Raw genomic sequence first — 14,020 nt, 5'->3', positions numbered from 1 at the left:
GGCCCGGTGCAGGATTTCAGCTCTGATCTGATAACACAGTTTCATATCTGGCCAGTAAGGATGTTGCACAAAAAGCATGACAGGGGTGGGTTTATATAGCTTCTAATATTGATCATAAATTATTAGAAAAAAAACCGAACTTGAACTCGTAAACATGACTTTCTCTTCTGGATAAAAGAGGGTAGTCACTTTTCTTTTACCCATCTCTGACAGTGAGATCCACCCATTGATAGTTTCCACAGGAAGTGAGCAACATCTCAGTCAACTTGTCTTATATAATAGAAAGTTATATTTATTGCTTGCTATTGATCTTATTTGTGTCTCATGATGGAGCAAGTAAATCTTCTAAACTGGGATAGAGATAAAATATTTTCCTCTTCTTTTCTGTACATGTTTCTGTCGTACTCTCTCACACTCAGCAATCTAAAGAAAATGTTACCTTCTCTTGGATCTGGTTCTGCATAGATGTTCCTCCCTGCCAATGCCGCTCTTTGTAATTTGCCTTTATTTTTCTCCATTTGGTCGGATTTGAGATCAACTCGCCTTATTTATCTAAAACTAAATTTAGTTTGTTTCTGTAATTTAACCAATTTTACTTACTGAGAGCTAATGGTTTCTAAAAATATGCCTGATAGATATTGTATAATTAGATTTTGAAGACGTTTCAACAAGAAAAATTAATATAGAGCACATTGATGAAGACAAATATCACCACTTCATGTTTGTTTAAGGTATTACCAGTTCTAACTGACTGGACTAAATTCATGTCATTCATTATTCCACAGCACCATCTGCTGTGCAAATATATGAACATCAGCAGCAATGTATGTTTCAGCAAGCCAGATTAACTTTGAGGCCCTCTATTCCTGATTGATATACTTTGTGCAAAGATTAACAGATTATTCAACTTCAGCATGGAAATTAGTAAAATGATAGATTTTTTGGTTACCTACAAATGTATTTTCAAGCACTTGGAAAAAAAAACAACAGCCTGGATTTACAGTTGTGTCAATTTATTTCAGGCGAAAAGTGTTCTTTATAGTAAATGCAAAAACTGCTGTTGCTTCTAAATGTAGATTTTTCAGTGCAACCCAAAACATTTAAAAATAAAAAAAGAAAAAAGAAAACCATAATCCTGAGTCATTTTGACCAGGGGATAAATTGTCTCACAATAAAATGTAATCTTTTTCCATTTTAAGATTTTTATACAAAAATAGTTGCTGTTGATCAACATCTGATGTTTTGACAGAGAAAATTTTATTCTTTCTTAAATAATCGGCCACTTTTACAGCTGTTTACCTTCTTAAATGTCTAATTCTGCATTAAATATCTGCAAAAAACAATGAGTAGAAAAACTGACTATGTGGTATTACACTATTAGCTAGCACACACTGAAGTCTGAGGACTCTTTTTATAATAATTAAATGTATAAAACATTTCAGTTTTACATATATATATATATATGTCAGTTTTGCAAAAATATACACAATTAGTTTACTCATTTAAACTGTCGTTGCAACTCTGACTGGGGCAGGTGGGACAAACATGGGTAGCGACACAGATCTTTCAGATGGAGTCTGGAATAAAGAATACAATAGAAAAAAAAGTTCATTTGAATAGGATTAGCAATTTTCAATATGTGGTTCCTTTGTATTCGAAAAACTACCTGGTACAAACTGTTGTAGTCTGGAGGAGACCGAAGCCCTCCTTTCAAAATGTTGTGTGAAACTGCCTTAGGCTGGATGGTCTTCACCTAGAAAGCAAAGATGATGAAAACATCTGAAATATATTTACCTCTTGGAACAGATGGGAGTTCCAAAACAGTTAGATAAAATCATCTTGGGGTGGCTAAACTATTTTCATAAAGCTGCAGCCTCATTTAATTCAAGGCTTCTTCAAGGTAGTTATTTAAAATTACTGAAAACATTAACACAATTTCAGGCTATGATTTTTCAGTATTAATCGATGTGCACTGTACTTGTAAAGTAGTGGAGGCTAGTTCCCTCCATATAGGCTCTGGTATATGTATAGGAAGAATTGCAAATGGATGGTGAGTAAAATCTTTACTTTGTACCATATACATGCATGTTAAAAAAATTGTCAGTTAGGGATGTCCATGTTTACTACGCTTACTGAAGACCAAATAAAAAGAACAACGAATGTTTAAAAGATCCTATTGCCTGAATTGACAAACATCTGGAATACTGAATATTGAAAAACTTTCAGGACAATAATCTAAGTTTGGTGTGCAACCCATTTCACAGCCCACCAATTGTTAGCATACATGAATATTTGCTAACTGATTCACATGTTTATGTAGGCATGTAATAAATGAATCAAACCTTCTCAACTGCTCTGGAGACCGGATATCTTGTCTTGTTGCCTAAACAAACAAAAACAAAACTATTAATATATTTCAAACATAACTAATTCTCCCAGAGAATTGCATGCAAAGATCATTTATATTTATTTGTAGGCTACTTTAAAAATGAATCAATGCATTTTGTTCTGTAAATTGTATTGCGAGACATAGTTCCTGATACGAACAAAAATATTTATCAACCCCAGTTTGCTATATACAAGTAAATAAGGTGATTCAACTGCAGGAGTGGGAGACTGAAAATCTCATTTTTGTGACTTATTCAAGTACAAAGCTTGGAACAAAATTGCATTTGGAAGTAAGATTTAACACTAGAATACTGATACGAAAATGTGAATGTTTCATAACAATACTTACTTTTTTTATTGTGGTAGAAAATTAGGAAAATGGAGCCAATAACTAGAATTAGGGCGAGAATGCTGCATGGGATTCCAGCTGCAATGCCAGCAATGGCAGACCCACTCAAACCATCACCTAAAGTCAACAAGTCAGGCAGCCGTCAGTAGTTGGCATGATACAAATCAATCTGAATTATTTGACAAAACAGATTGCCATACCTGGACCAATTCTGTGAACCTCAGATGGCTTTCCATCTGTTAGTCGAGCTTTGGGAATGATTCGAAACCTGTATGTCTTGTCAGGATCAAGCAAAAAGACATCTGCACTCCTGGCATACCCAGGTTTCTGCTGAATGATGCGGTATTCTTTTGAACTTCTCTTAGGAACAGAATAATCACCACCATGGCTCAGAAGATCGGGTCCTTTCATTTGGATGTCAAAACCTTTGAGAAAGCAAAAAGTTGCATTTTGTTCAACTCCATATTTCAATCATTGCTTTTTTAAATTGTCTAAATTAGTTGATCATTTTAACATTGTAAACAAACTGACATTTGCTTTTCCTTGCAGTTTTGTTCTTCAATGTTTTCCCAAAAATACAGTCTTGCTCATCTGAAAACTTCACATGTTGCGAAGTGTTTACACCCCTATATTTTGTGAGAAGTTTCTACATTCAACATCGAGTAAGCATTTTTCCCTGATCACTTCTGCTTATGCAAACAAATAAAGAAAAAGAATGTGGAAAGCCATATTTTCCTAAGAGACCTTTCTGTGACGATAAATCAGCTTAGAGCTTAGTCAGTTTCTTTCCACAAGTCAATTCTGCTTTACCTGTAACCACAGATGTTGGTGGGACCTCCCAGGTCAATGTGATGATGGTTCCATCTTGATTAGGGAACAAACTGGAATCTGAGATAGTCGGTCCTGGAGAGAGATTTTGGAAAGAGGGAGAAGGGGAGTTGATGGCATGTAAAGACTGGAGAGCTTTGTTTAAGGGGAAAGAGCACTCTCAGACATTACTTAGCTCCCAACTGAGAGCCCATTGTGTGTTTTGTCCTAGAAATGCAAGTCATAGAGCAAAAAAGATACATGGAACAGAATCCCTCAAACCTTTGCATGTCAACAAAAGTGTTGGCTGTTTGTGAGGTCATGAAATAAAAAGCATCTTGTGTGGGAATCTTTTAAAAACTGCCTCAAACTCCAGGAAGTTGGATTTAACATTACTATTCTGATCTTTTTCTGCTACTGTTATGTTGGGTCTCTTTAACTGCACCTACTCGCCTGTGTTTTCTCTGAGATAAGTTTTCTCTGAAATTTTAAATGTTAAAATTTCCCAAAGCTAATAAAGCAAACAGTGCAATATTAAAAATTTCAGACCAATACATAGCTATGAAAAGTTTACAGGTCATTTTGGACTGATTACAGACCTATCAGTTATTATTTCAACATAAAACATCAGAATTGGATTTAAAACGGGTAAAACTCGTTTTTGATGTCCAATGAACATATTTCAGGGTTTTTGTGGATCTCATTTGCATAGAACATTTCAACAACAAAGTGCTTTATATATAAACATAAATACATATTCATCCATCCAGCCATCCATCCACAAAAATAAAATGTTGATGTGATATGCAAGACATTGTAGAGCCAAAGAGTTTTCATATGCTGTTTTAATAAAACACCTTTTAAATTCTTTTGCTTATTTTGAAGGGTCAACCATTTTCTACTTTGGGTCTAGAATGTTTTTTTTCCTAAATTAAGCAACAAGAAGAAATTAAGTGTCTTTTCATTCAAAATAATTGCTTGTTTTCCCAAATGTAATAAGTGGTAGAATCCAGATTTTGAGTGGTCCTGCTATTAAACAACACACTGCATAGCAATGAACATTTTCTGTATCAAAAAAGTTTTAGTTTGTAAAAAAATAATAATAATAAAAAATTTTCATCCTAAAAATGTAAGTAAAATGTCCATGTGCATCAAGTGCCTGTAGATGTGGACCAAACTGCGGTCCTCTTTTTTCACGTTATAAAAAACCACAAACCACAGACAAGCGTCCCTCTTTTTTAGGGATAGACAGTTGGTTAGTATGTATTCTGCTTTACCTTGCAGCTGAAACAACTTTCTCTGACTGCCCAGTGGATTGCGACATGTACAGGTGTAGTTTGGCGCAAGCAGGAATGTGCTGATGTTGTGACTGAGAATCTTCAGCTGTGTGGTGTCACTGCTGATCTGATACGTCGATCCAGTGATGACAGACTCATTTCCCTGTGACCATGAAACCACAGCCTGAGGGGATGCTTCACTGACACAGCGGATGGTCACTGCAATTTTTCCATCTAATTCAATAGAGGTTTTCATAGTTGGAAGAAAATTTCTGGGACTTTCTGTGGAGCAAACAGAATCTTTGTAAGGGTTTTTATTAAGGCTAAAGCACAGCTTTGATTGAAAGACAGACGTTCATATAAATTCAATAAGACATAGGAGGGATAATAATGAAATATTACTTGCGGTAATGTTGCAGGTGTTTTGTTCAATTGGATGCTCTGCTAAGCAAGTGATAGTTTTGTCATTGAGATTAGCAGAGGAAGTAACAGTGAGGCTGAATGTTCCAGCTCCACTGTTTATATTACTTAGTTCTGGGAAAGACAACTGGGCCTCGGGCGTTCCTCCTGCCCACATGCACTTATACTGCAGGTCAGCATTGTTCACAGACACCACAGAGCATATTGGACTACCCAGGGGCGTGTCTGTTACCAGAAAAACAAAAATACCTAAGTGATTTCAAGACTTAATCAGACAACAGGGGTAAATATTCATGCACACACTTCATATAAAAGTTCTATGTTCAGATACTTCACGCCAATGCCAAGAAATCCATTTTAAACAATGTACATTTAATAAAATCAGAAGTTCTTTTGACATACCGTAAACCTTTAAAGTCACATTCTTCTCACGCTTCTCCTTACTCAGGTCATTGAGCAAAGAGCACGTGTAAGTGCCTCCTTGACTGGTCTGCACGTTTGTCAGATTTAGGACTCCTTGGTGAAAATCTGGAAGAATTTGACCCCCAAAGATCCACTGAGGAACTGGCAGTGGGAATCCTTCAGCTCGGCAGGACAAAATCAAAGAGTCCCCTGCTTTATAGAAAGGTTGAATTGGCAGTGCCTCCACAATGGGCTCATCCGGCCCATCTACAACAAAACAAATTTAAATAAAACATAGAAGGATGCACACACAGCTTTTAAGAAACATTCAGAGCTGAAGAGGATTCATCTCACATAGAACAGTCACATTCTTATGTATGGTCATGCTGCTGAAGGGGTTCATCAAGGTCACAGAGTATGATCCCTTGTCTGTCCGGTTAGGTCCAAAAATTACAAGGCTGGATCCCTCGATCAAATACTGTGTGCCGTTTTTCAGGTCTCTTCCATTGAAGCGCCATATTTCTTGCTCAACGACACCTTGAAGCATGTTATATCGTAACGTGAACCGCTCAGCTCCCTCTTGAGGAAAAGGAGGCTCTGTGATCAGAGTCACATTCTGGATAATTTCTGAAAACAAAAATATTAATGGATACAATCAACTTTGCAAACTGGATTTATATTATCAGAACTCTTGTTTATTAACAAGTGCATCTCAAAAAGCTGCACTAAAATGTTGTTCATGTGGGATAGCTTCATTACACATTTCAAACGTTCATTTCTTTCCATTTTTATCATTAATGAAAACAAAAATTCTGATTCTCAGTCATTGAATTAAAGAAGATGACTTTTCGCAGACAGCTGAATCCAGTACAATACTGGAAAATGAAGTAGGATGAAAAACAATTGGAGAAACGTACACAAAGAAGAGCCACAGATTTGACAGGATTTCAAAATAAAACCCATTCGAAGGTTTTAGGGAGAGGCACAACTGCAGATGGAGTCAGCACTTTAAGAGCCACCACCCAGAGATGCAAGTCCATGGAACTTGAGCAAAGTTAACTTCAGAATGCTCAAGTTTGCTTGACTTTATTCAGCTTTATATGACCAATGTGAAAAGTTCTATTAAAATTACATATGCAGTCAGGTCAGCTGTATATTTAACACACAACATCCCCCACATTCCTTCCCTTAACTCACCATAAATATTCAGAGTGAATGTCAGTGAAACTGTTCCCAGTCCAGACTTTCTTAGTTCAACAGTGTAACTTCCAGTAAAGCGCTGTGGCACACCTTTAAAGGTAAGAGATCCATCCCTTTCAATTTTGAGCACACTCCTGCTGTTATTGGCTATGTCTGGAGGAAAGTTGGCGTTCATAGTCCAGGTCCCCACAGGCAGAGATCCCTTAAACCAGGTAACCACTGGATCAGACGCACCACTGTAGGACACAGCCAGGGTCAAGTTGGCACCAACTAAAGCATTTACCAGGGTGGGGCCAACAGGAGACACCACCAGTTGGCAGTTAGCAGCTGCCAGGATGAGAGATGAGTTCAAAAATTAAACATTTTTCAGTCTCTAAACTCAGTAGAAATCCCTGCCAGTTATTTACTTAAAATTATTTTAAAAAAATATTGCTTCTCAACAAACCCTCAGTAAAAAAAAAAGAACAGCATATAAAGCAATATTTATTTTTGTAAAACTGAAAACACCAAGACTCACCTTGAGATGTTAGGATAAACAAAACAGACACAATCACTGGCCTCAATTTCTCAACGCCTTCCAACCACGTCATGTCAGGAAAACAGAAGAATCTAGGAGCTCATCAACAAAGTAGAGAAAACTTAATTACGTTTCTGTAAAATCCAACATGTGGGGAAAAAATCCCCACAAAAAAACGTCCTTGGCCTCAGACTGACTTGCGCGAGGGTTCCTGAGAACTCGAGTTGCGCCCTGAGAGGAGGTCACCTGTGCAGTCAAAGCCTTGATTGTTACGAGACCACACCCCTTCAATGGAAAATACAGGAGCCTTATTTCAGGAAGGGGTATGTTGTGCTACACTTTCTTTGTAAATTGGTTTCTATGACTCTATTTCTTCAAGACTGATGTCATGAGCATTTAATCTTCTCATAAAGTTAACCAGAATGGGAGTTACAAATTAGCTGTTAGTTACCTTGGCATTTCTCATCTGGCTGAAAAAAAAGAATTGACTTTATTCTTCATATTCAGATAAAACAAAAATTATCAAAATGATCAGAAATAAACACTTGCTGTGAATCAATCCGGAAGTTTAACTTTTTGGATGAAATTACTGGAATAAACAACTTCTCAATTTAAATTTATAAAGATTCAACTGTATGCATAAAGAAAAGCCAAAATGGATTAAACATATATTAAAGTGAGATTTCTTGTTTATTTGCCAACTTTGTTGTACCAATGTATATCTGCCGGGCCTGTTCTGCCACTTAGGGGGCAAATAAAGGTAAATGTGAGATTTTTCCACTACATTGTCAGTGGAAAAATTTTACCAAGTGTACAATTTTTGGGTACTGCCTCTGATGCATAGCACATCTATTCAGTTGTTTTTCTCCCCCATCATTACTTCTTGATTCTTCATTTGTGTGACTACAAAGGGTGGTTTCTCCAAAAACACAAAATAATGAACCATAGGTTTAACATTAGAACTGTGTGGTTATGTGCCTTAAATATCTTAAGGGCTGTTAAATTGCTGTGCAATAATCTCTAGTGGTTTGCTGACCTCTAGTGGCAAACACAAATACAAAATTTCACACACAAACTCTATTAACCTTATGATTTAAGATCCAAATTGAAAATGTACTTTCTGAAAGCAGAGGTATTTTCTAACATTCTTAATTTTTTGAAAGGATGTGCATATGATCAGAGATATAACATTGGTTTAAACAAAAAAAAGGAAAACAAATTACATCAAATTTCAATGTCAAATTTGTGATTGGATTAAGTTACAAGACTTGAACATTATTAGATTTCCAATTACACAAAAAAACTGAAAAAAAAAAAACACACCACATTGAATATGAAAAAACTGTCTGCTTTATTGTCATGGAGATATTCTGTACAATCAACAGAGAATTGAGGCGCTTATGGTAAAAGTTCAGATTTATTATTTCCGTCTGATTATGCTGACACACACTGTCCAGTCAGTCCAAAAACAAGTTATAGATATATTAATTGTACAGATTAGTGACAGCAGTGAGAATAATCTTGAAAAAATGACATCTACATGTCTGGGTCCATATTTACAAAATACCATTTACACCTCTGAACATGTGTGGCTACATTACCAGATGAAAAGCTAATGTTGCGTCGCTTTCAGATGCATCCTACAGTTCTTACATTTAATCTAGTTTAATTTATTGCATAAAGTCTGTTTCCTTAGAATTTTCCCTAAAATGCAGATAAAAAATATATTTTCAGGATGGTATGACTGATGGACAGTGAGTCTCAGTATTCATTTTTTTCCTGTTAGTACCAACTGCACATGCTCAGGAACAACAGTTGCAATCAAGAAGGACAAGACTGATACATAAACTCATTCGGTTCCTGTGCATGTGGTATAGTCCTAATTCATCAGAGTCCTGTAATGAGAATAAGGAAAACAGGAACAGCAATTAATATTTCACCAATTTCTTGTTACTTTGAAAAAACAGACTAAAACTTACCACTGTTGGGATGTGTGCCCCTGTCCTCTTGAAGCCTCTATACCTTTCCTGCATCCTTTAGTTTTCCCACCAGGTCCTCCACTGTCTCCACCTTCATGCCTGCTTCCCTCTGTGGGGGGTCCTCAACCCTCAGCACCTCCAGTCTTGATGTGAGGTTCACACCCAAGTCTGCAGGCTTCACATTAGCAATCTTCTTCTTCTTCGCTTTCTGAAAGAAAGAGCAAAAGAAAGAAAGAAAGAGGAAAGAAAGAATGAAAGAAAGAAATATAGGAAGAAAAAAAAGAAAAAAGAAAGAAAGAAGGAAAGAGTTGGATAATGCAGGTAAGAAACAAGTGATGCTTAGTATTAAAATATTTAAACTAGAAATCTTTTAATATATGAATTGAATTTATATATTCAGTTTGATAAGCCGAGACAAACTGTGCATAAATATAAAGTGGAAGAAGATTGACACATTGTTTTTACAAAAAAAATATGAAAAGTGTGGTGCGAGTTCTCCAGAGAGAATACTTTGTATAATCAGATTTTACCTTAACTGATCTATAAAATAAGAACAGAGAACATTCAGCAATGTTATCTAACTTTACTCAAAATGGCTGACACAATGTTTGCATTCTTTTTGTCTTTGTGAATATAACTTTCTGCTACCCACCATAATATTAGGCAGGGTGGCATATCTGGGGGTGTTGAGTCGAAGGTCTGCAGTCAACACTGCTGGTGTGTTGATCTTTATTGTTTCCAGCCCACCATCGATTTCTCGGACCACCTTAATTTTATCTCCATCCAGTGTAATCTCTGATGCAAAGGTACCCTGGAGAAGGAGAGGACAGCACATATTCACTGGAACAACCCTGCTAAAAATTAGAATATCAAAAAAACAGAAACAACTTCCTTTTAACAAAAAGGGGCTATGAAAACTGAAGCTGTCAATTGGTTGTTACTATACACTTTCTGCCATAGGTGGAACTACAAAGCTACTTGTGCAAACCTATTTATCTCCTCTTTGGTTCATAAGCTGTAAAGTGATAAGAAATAAATAAGCATATAGCTGCAAATAATCTTGCCCAATCATCAGATTTATTTATTGTCAAAGCAATAAATAAATTGCTTGCTACTTATTTATTCACAAGTAGCAAGTTGTGATTAAACAAGAAAAAAAGAAATCATCAATGAACAACAAGCTGAATGTTGCACCTAATCAGCCTTTGACCAGCTGTGTTGATCTGAGCAGGAACAGTGTAGCACTAACTGAACAGAGCCAGTCTTTGCTCAACCTGATAAGGTTCTGAGAACAAGCAGCCAACCTGCTTCTCAGCACTGACACAACGCACTTGAATTATTTTGATCTCACAAATAAAAATGAGAGACAGATTTGTTAAAAATGTATTTCATTTACCACTTACCTGAGGCCAGTCCAGTAAGGCGGCTGTCATCTGACCAGTTTGATTACAGTCATCATCAATGGCCTAAGAAAGAAACAAAGATTGCATAAGTGACAAACCAACTATTATGTAGACATGTTAAAAATGGAATTTATAAAAAAAAAATATGTAGGATATTAATTTGCGACTTTGACCTGCTTTCCAAGGATGATGAGTTGAGCATCCTCCTTCTTGGCCAAAGCAGCCATGATTTTAGAAACCTGCAGAGGTCCTAGGGTTTCATAATCTTTCCCGCTCACTTCCACATGAATGCCCCGGTCAGCTCCCATGGCAAGAGCAGTACGAATGGTTTCCTGTACCAAGGAGACATAATTACTTTTCAATATGCCTGTGCTAATTTCTCCCAGATGACTTAACATTTGGTTATTATTACTCTCCAAGCATAAAAGTCTAATTATGTTGCCAGTTTCAACTAAGCCCAGTTTAAACACATTTGATCATAACGCACGTTGGTTGCTTAATCAGGGATTTAGCAATTAGTTTCAGCAAGCTCAAAAAACTGTTATTAGTGAGAACTATGCAAAAATCTCACCCTTTATGGAAATGTGACAAAATGACTGCGATTATTGAAAGAAAGCCACAAAAATCTCTGCTTTTGATTAATCACAAGTCATGTATGGAGACTAGCAAATATGTGGAACAAGGTCCACATATTTGCAAGTAAACAAGTTTGATTTTGTTCATCTCACTAGCAAATATGTGGACCTTGTTTCACATATTTGCTAGTGAGATGAACAAAATCAAACTTTTTTACCTGCCTACAAAAGTCTATGTGTGCATTGAAATAGCAATGCAAACATCATGTTAATTGTGAAGCATGGTGATGGCAGCACCATCCTGTGGAAATGTCTTTTTTCAGACATTAAGTGAAACTAAATTCTACAATGTTGTTACTAAGGGAACTTAATAGGCATTTTTAAAAATTGTATTTGCAAAACGCTTTCAAAGCCAGACACAAATGTGCATAGCTTTCTGTTGGTCTTTCACTTAAAATCCTAATAAAATACAGCGAAGTAGTGGGGGTTGTAATCTGGTGAATTGTGAAAAGTTAGAGATCTTCACCATTTCACATTTGATTATGGCAGTTCTTTTCCAGACCAGGCCTAAACTTGGAAAAATTGCAACATTTTTTAACAAAAAAAAAAAAAATGTGGCCAAAATCTAAGTAAATAAACCCCCACCAAATTCAGTGATTGCTTTGAAAAGCAACGGCATAAAATCTAACCACATCTCTCCTACCTGTGATTGCTGTGGCCCACAGCTGACAGCCACAACCTCCTTAACAAGCTTCTTCTCCTTCAGTTTGACGGCCTCCTCCACAGCAATCTCACAGAAGGGATTCATTGAGTGTTTCACGCCATCTGTCACGATGCCAGTGTTGTCTGGCTTTACACGAATCTGAAGAGAAACACAACAGGAGAGAGACGTTGAAGAGCTTCCACACAGTAGGAGTAATCCACCAAATCTGATCAGACAAAAATCACATTTGCAACTTCGGTGATACTAGTTTAAGTATTGCTACAACAATTCAATATGACTACAAATAGTTTGGCTGGGAAGTCTGAGTTTATTTGCTTAGGCTGCTGTGTCTGCAGAGATAATGGATGGATTGGGTGGTCTTGCAGAAATGTATGCTATATGCAGGGATTCAATAACTTCGCTCTGATAAATAATAAACTAGCCGTCTGTCTATAAACACAGTACCAAGTGCAATTCATTTGTTACAGTTCACATTTGTATTAAGACCAAAACTTTTGGTGTTGCAGAGATCAGCAATTCATGTTCACATGTGAAGTTCTTCCCCATCAAACAGGATTGGAAACAGACTGAGCTGAAACAAGAAAGATCTTTCAAAGAAAACAAAACAGAAGACAGTTTTCTGCCTGTTTGTCAATTCACACCATGAATGAGATTTCCATTATATGATCAATATACCAATGACTTTAAGTGATGTAATCTAGCAGTTCATTGCATTACTTTGTCAAACACAAAGTAAAACTAAAATACGTTTTCTAAACTGCTTCTGTTGTGTAATCTTCTGCACAGATCCACTGCCAACGAAGCTGCAACTACACAACTGAGATCCTGCTGGGGGCAGCAGGAACAGGAGAGTTCTTGCTGTTGCTTAGACTTCATGTAGCTTCGTGTGCTTTTTGGTTCTCTTGTGCTCCAACTCCCAGAGAATAACAAATGGAAAAAAATATATACTGGTATTTTAATGGAAAAATAATACTCAGAAATTGCTTCCTGGGAAGACAAACTATGCAGTCAGATACAGATTACACAACTGTAAGATATGAACATGACATAAAATCAATGTAAACTATTCTCCAGTCTTGCAATTTGAGCATTTAACCTTTGCAGCAGGTCATAGTAAACACACATTGTAAAATAAATAGATATTGGTAGGCTAACACTAGCTTTCAGAGTCAATGACTAAAACACTTAAAAATACAGTTAAAAGGGAAATTATATCAGCTGTAAAAATAAAGGAGTGTTTACCTTAACTGCATAGTCAATAACACGCTTTACTCCAACAAGAACACGGGCCGACATTGTGCAAAAAAACAATTAGCAATCAGAGACGGCCACCGTCACAGAGTCACCGCTGTGCACCTTCACTCAAGGAGGACAAACCGGAATTATTTCACGGTGAAACCACATTACATCAAAACCGCCTACCATTGCAGCCAATCATACGCAACTCTCTGGCAACATTCTGAGTGCTGATTGGCTAAGAAACGGTTAATGGTGTTACTGAATTCAACGGGATAGTGTTACGATTTCAATGTCCGGTTAGCAAAAAAAACTGTTATTTCACTTTGGGTGGTGGATAATCGCAATCTAAATTTTCTCAGAAATGAAAAAAAATAATAATACTCAGCGTTTCCCACCGTTTAAATCTACGGAAACTATTTAAAGCAGAACGTTTTATGGCGGTGCTCATATATCAATGGTCGCATGAAAAACCGAAAGAAGAAAGGTTCCGGTTTATGTGGGGCAAAGTTCACGGTTTAGAGTGGCGTTTGACTTTACTGTAATGCAAGCTAAATAGACACAGTTCGTACGTAATTACTTATTGAATGATAGCTGTGTATGAGTCAGACATGTATCTGTCTTATAATTTTGAAATGTGTGCTTAGTGCTTCATTCTAATTTTTCAGGAAGGAAACAGTCGGAAAAAGTGTGCAAAATCAAAACTATTTTAATATAGCGCCAATCTAAAATATAATAGCCTA

At 36.6% G+C, this 14,020-nt stretch overlaps 2 protein-coding genes across 2 annotated transcripts; both read right to left on the bottom strand.

Moving 5' to 3' along the window:
* Positions 1–1,017: 1,017 nt before the first annotated feature.
* Positions 1,018–7,576, bottom strand: vsig10l (V-set and immunoglobulin domain containing 10 like). The gene is made up of 12 exons (XM_055047268.1): positions 7,361–7,576; positions 6,841–7,170; positions 5,998–6,270; positions 5,644–5,910; positions 5,224–5,466; positions 4,822–5,103; positions 3,548–3,640; positions 2,938–3,162; positions 2,738–2,854; positions 2,343–2,383; positions 1,667–1,753; positions 1,018–1,577 (listed from the first exon to the last, which is right to left on the bottom strand). The coding sequence occupies exons 1-12, from the start codon at positions 7,431–7,433 to the stop codon at positions 1,503–1,505; spliced, it is 2,106 nt and encodes a 701-aa protein (XP_054903243.1). The 5' UTR covers positions 7,434–7,576; the 3' UTR covers positions 1,018–1,502.
* Positions 7,577–8,687: 1,111 nt separating this feature from the next.
* On the bottom strand, positions 8,688–13,412 carry etfb (electron transfer flavoprotein subunit beta). The gene is made up of 7 exons (XM_055047208.1): positions 13,284–13,412; positions 12,021–12,179; positions 10,916–11,074; positions 10,743–10,805; positions 9,992–10,150; positions 9,340–9,547; positions 8,688–9,255 (listed from the first exon to the last, which is right to left on the bottom strand). The coding sequence occupies exons 1-6, from the start codon at positions 13,335–13,337 to the stop codon at positions 9,377–9,379; spliced, it is 765 nt and encodes a 254-aa protein (XP_054903183.1). The 5' UTR covers positions 13,338–13,412; the 3' UTR covers positions 8,688–9,255; positions 9,340–9,376.
* Positions 13,413–14,020: the final 608 nt, after the last annotated feature.

The sequence above is a fragment of the Poeciliopsis prolifica genome, unplaced genomic scaffold (assembly GCF_027474105.1).
Source record: "Poeciliopsis prolifica strain line A6 unplaced genomic scaffold, Auburn_PproV2 SCAFFOLD025, whole genome shotgun sequence".
Classification (NCBI taxonomy): Eukaryota; Metazoa; Chordata; class Actinopteri; order Cyprinodontiformes; family Poeciliidae; genus Poeciliopsis; species Poeciliopsis prolifica.
This window is presented reverse-complemented; position numbering and strand designations above follow the sequence as displayed.

Excerpts from the sequence above, each read along its gene's own strand:
- vsig10l (XM_055047268.1), bottom strand. The coding sequence starts at position 7,433 with ATGACGTGGTTGGAAGGCGTTGAGAAATTGAGGCCAGTGATTGTGTCT. Across the intron at positions 3,641-4,821 it reads AAAGTTGTTTCAGCTGCAAG|GACCGACTATCTCAGATTCC; the intron begins GTAAAGCAGAAT and ends ATCTCTCTCCAG. Across the intron at positions 3,163-3,547 it reads ACCAACATCTGTGGTTACAG|GTTTTGACATCCAAATGAAA; the intron begins GTAAAGCAGAAT and ends GCTTTCTCAAAG.
- etfb (XM_055047208.1), bottom strand. The coding sequence starts at position 13,337 with ATGTCGGCCCGTGTTCTTGTTGGAGTAAAGCGTGTTATTGACTATGCA. Across the intron at positions 11,075-12,020 it reads GTGGGCCACAGCAATCACAG|GAAACCATTCGTACTGCTCT; the intron begins GTAGGAGAGATG and ends TCCTTGGTACAG. Across the intron at positions 9,548-9,991 it reads CCACCCTGCCTAATATTATG|AAAGCGAAGAAGAAGAAGAT; the intron begins GTGGGTAGCAGA and ends TCTTTCTTTCAG.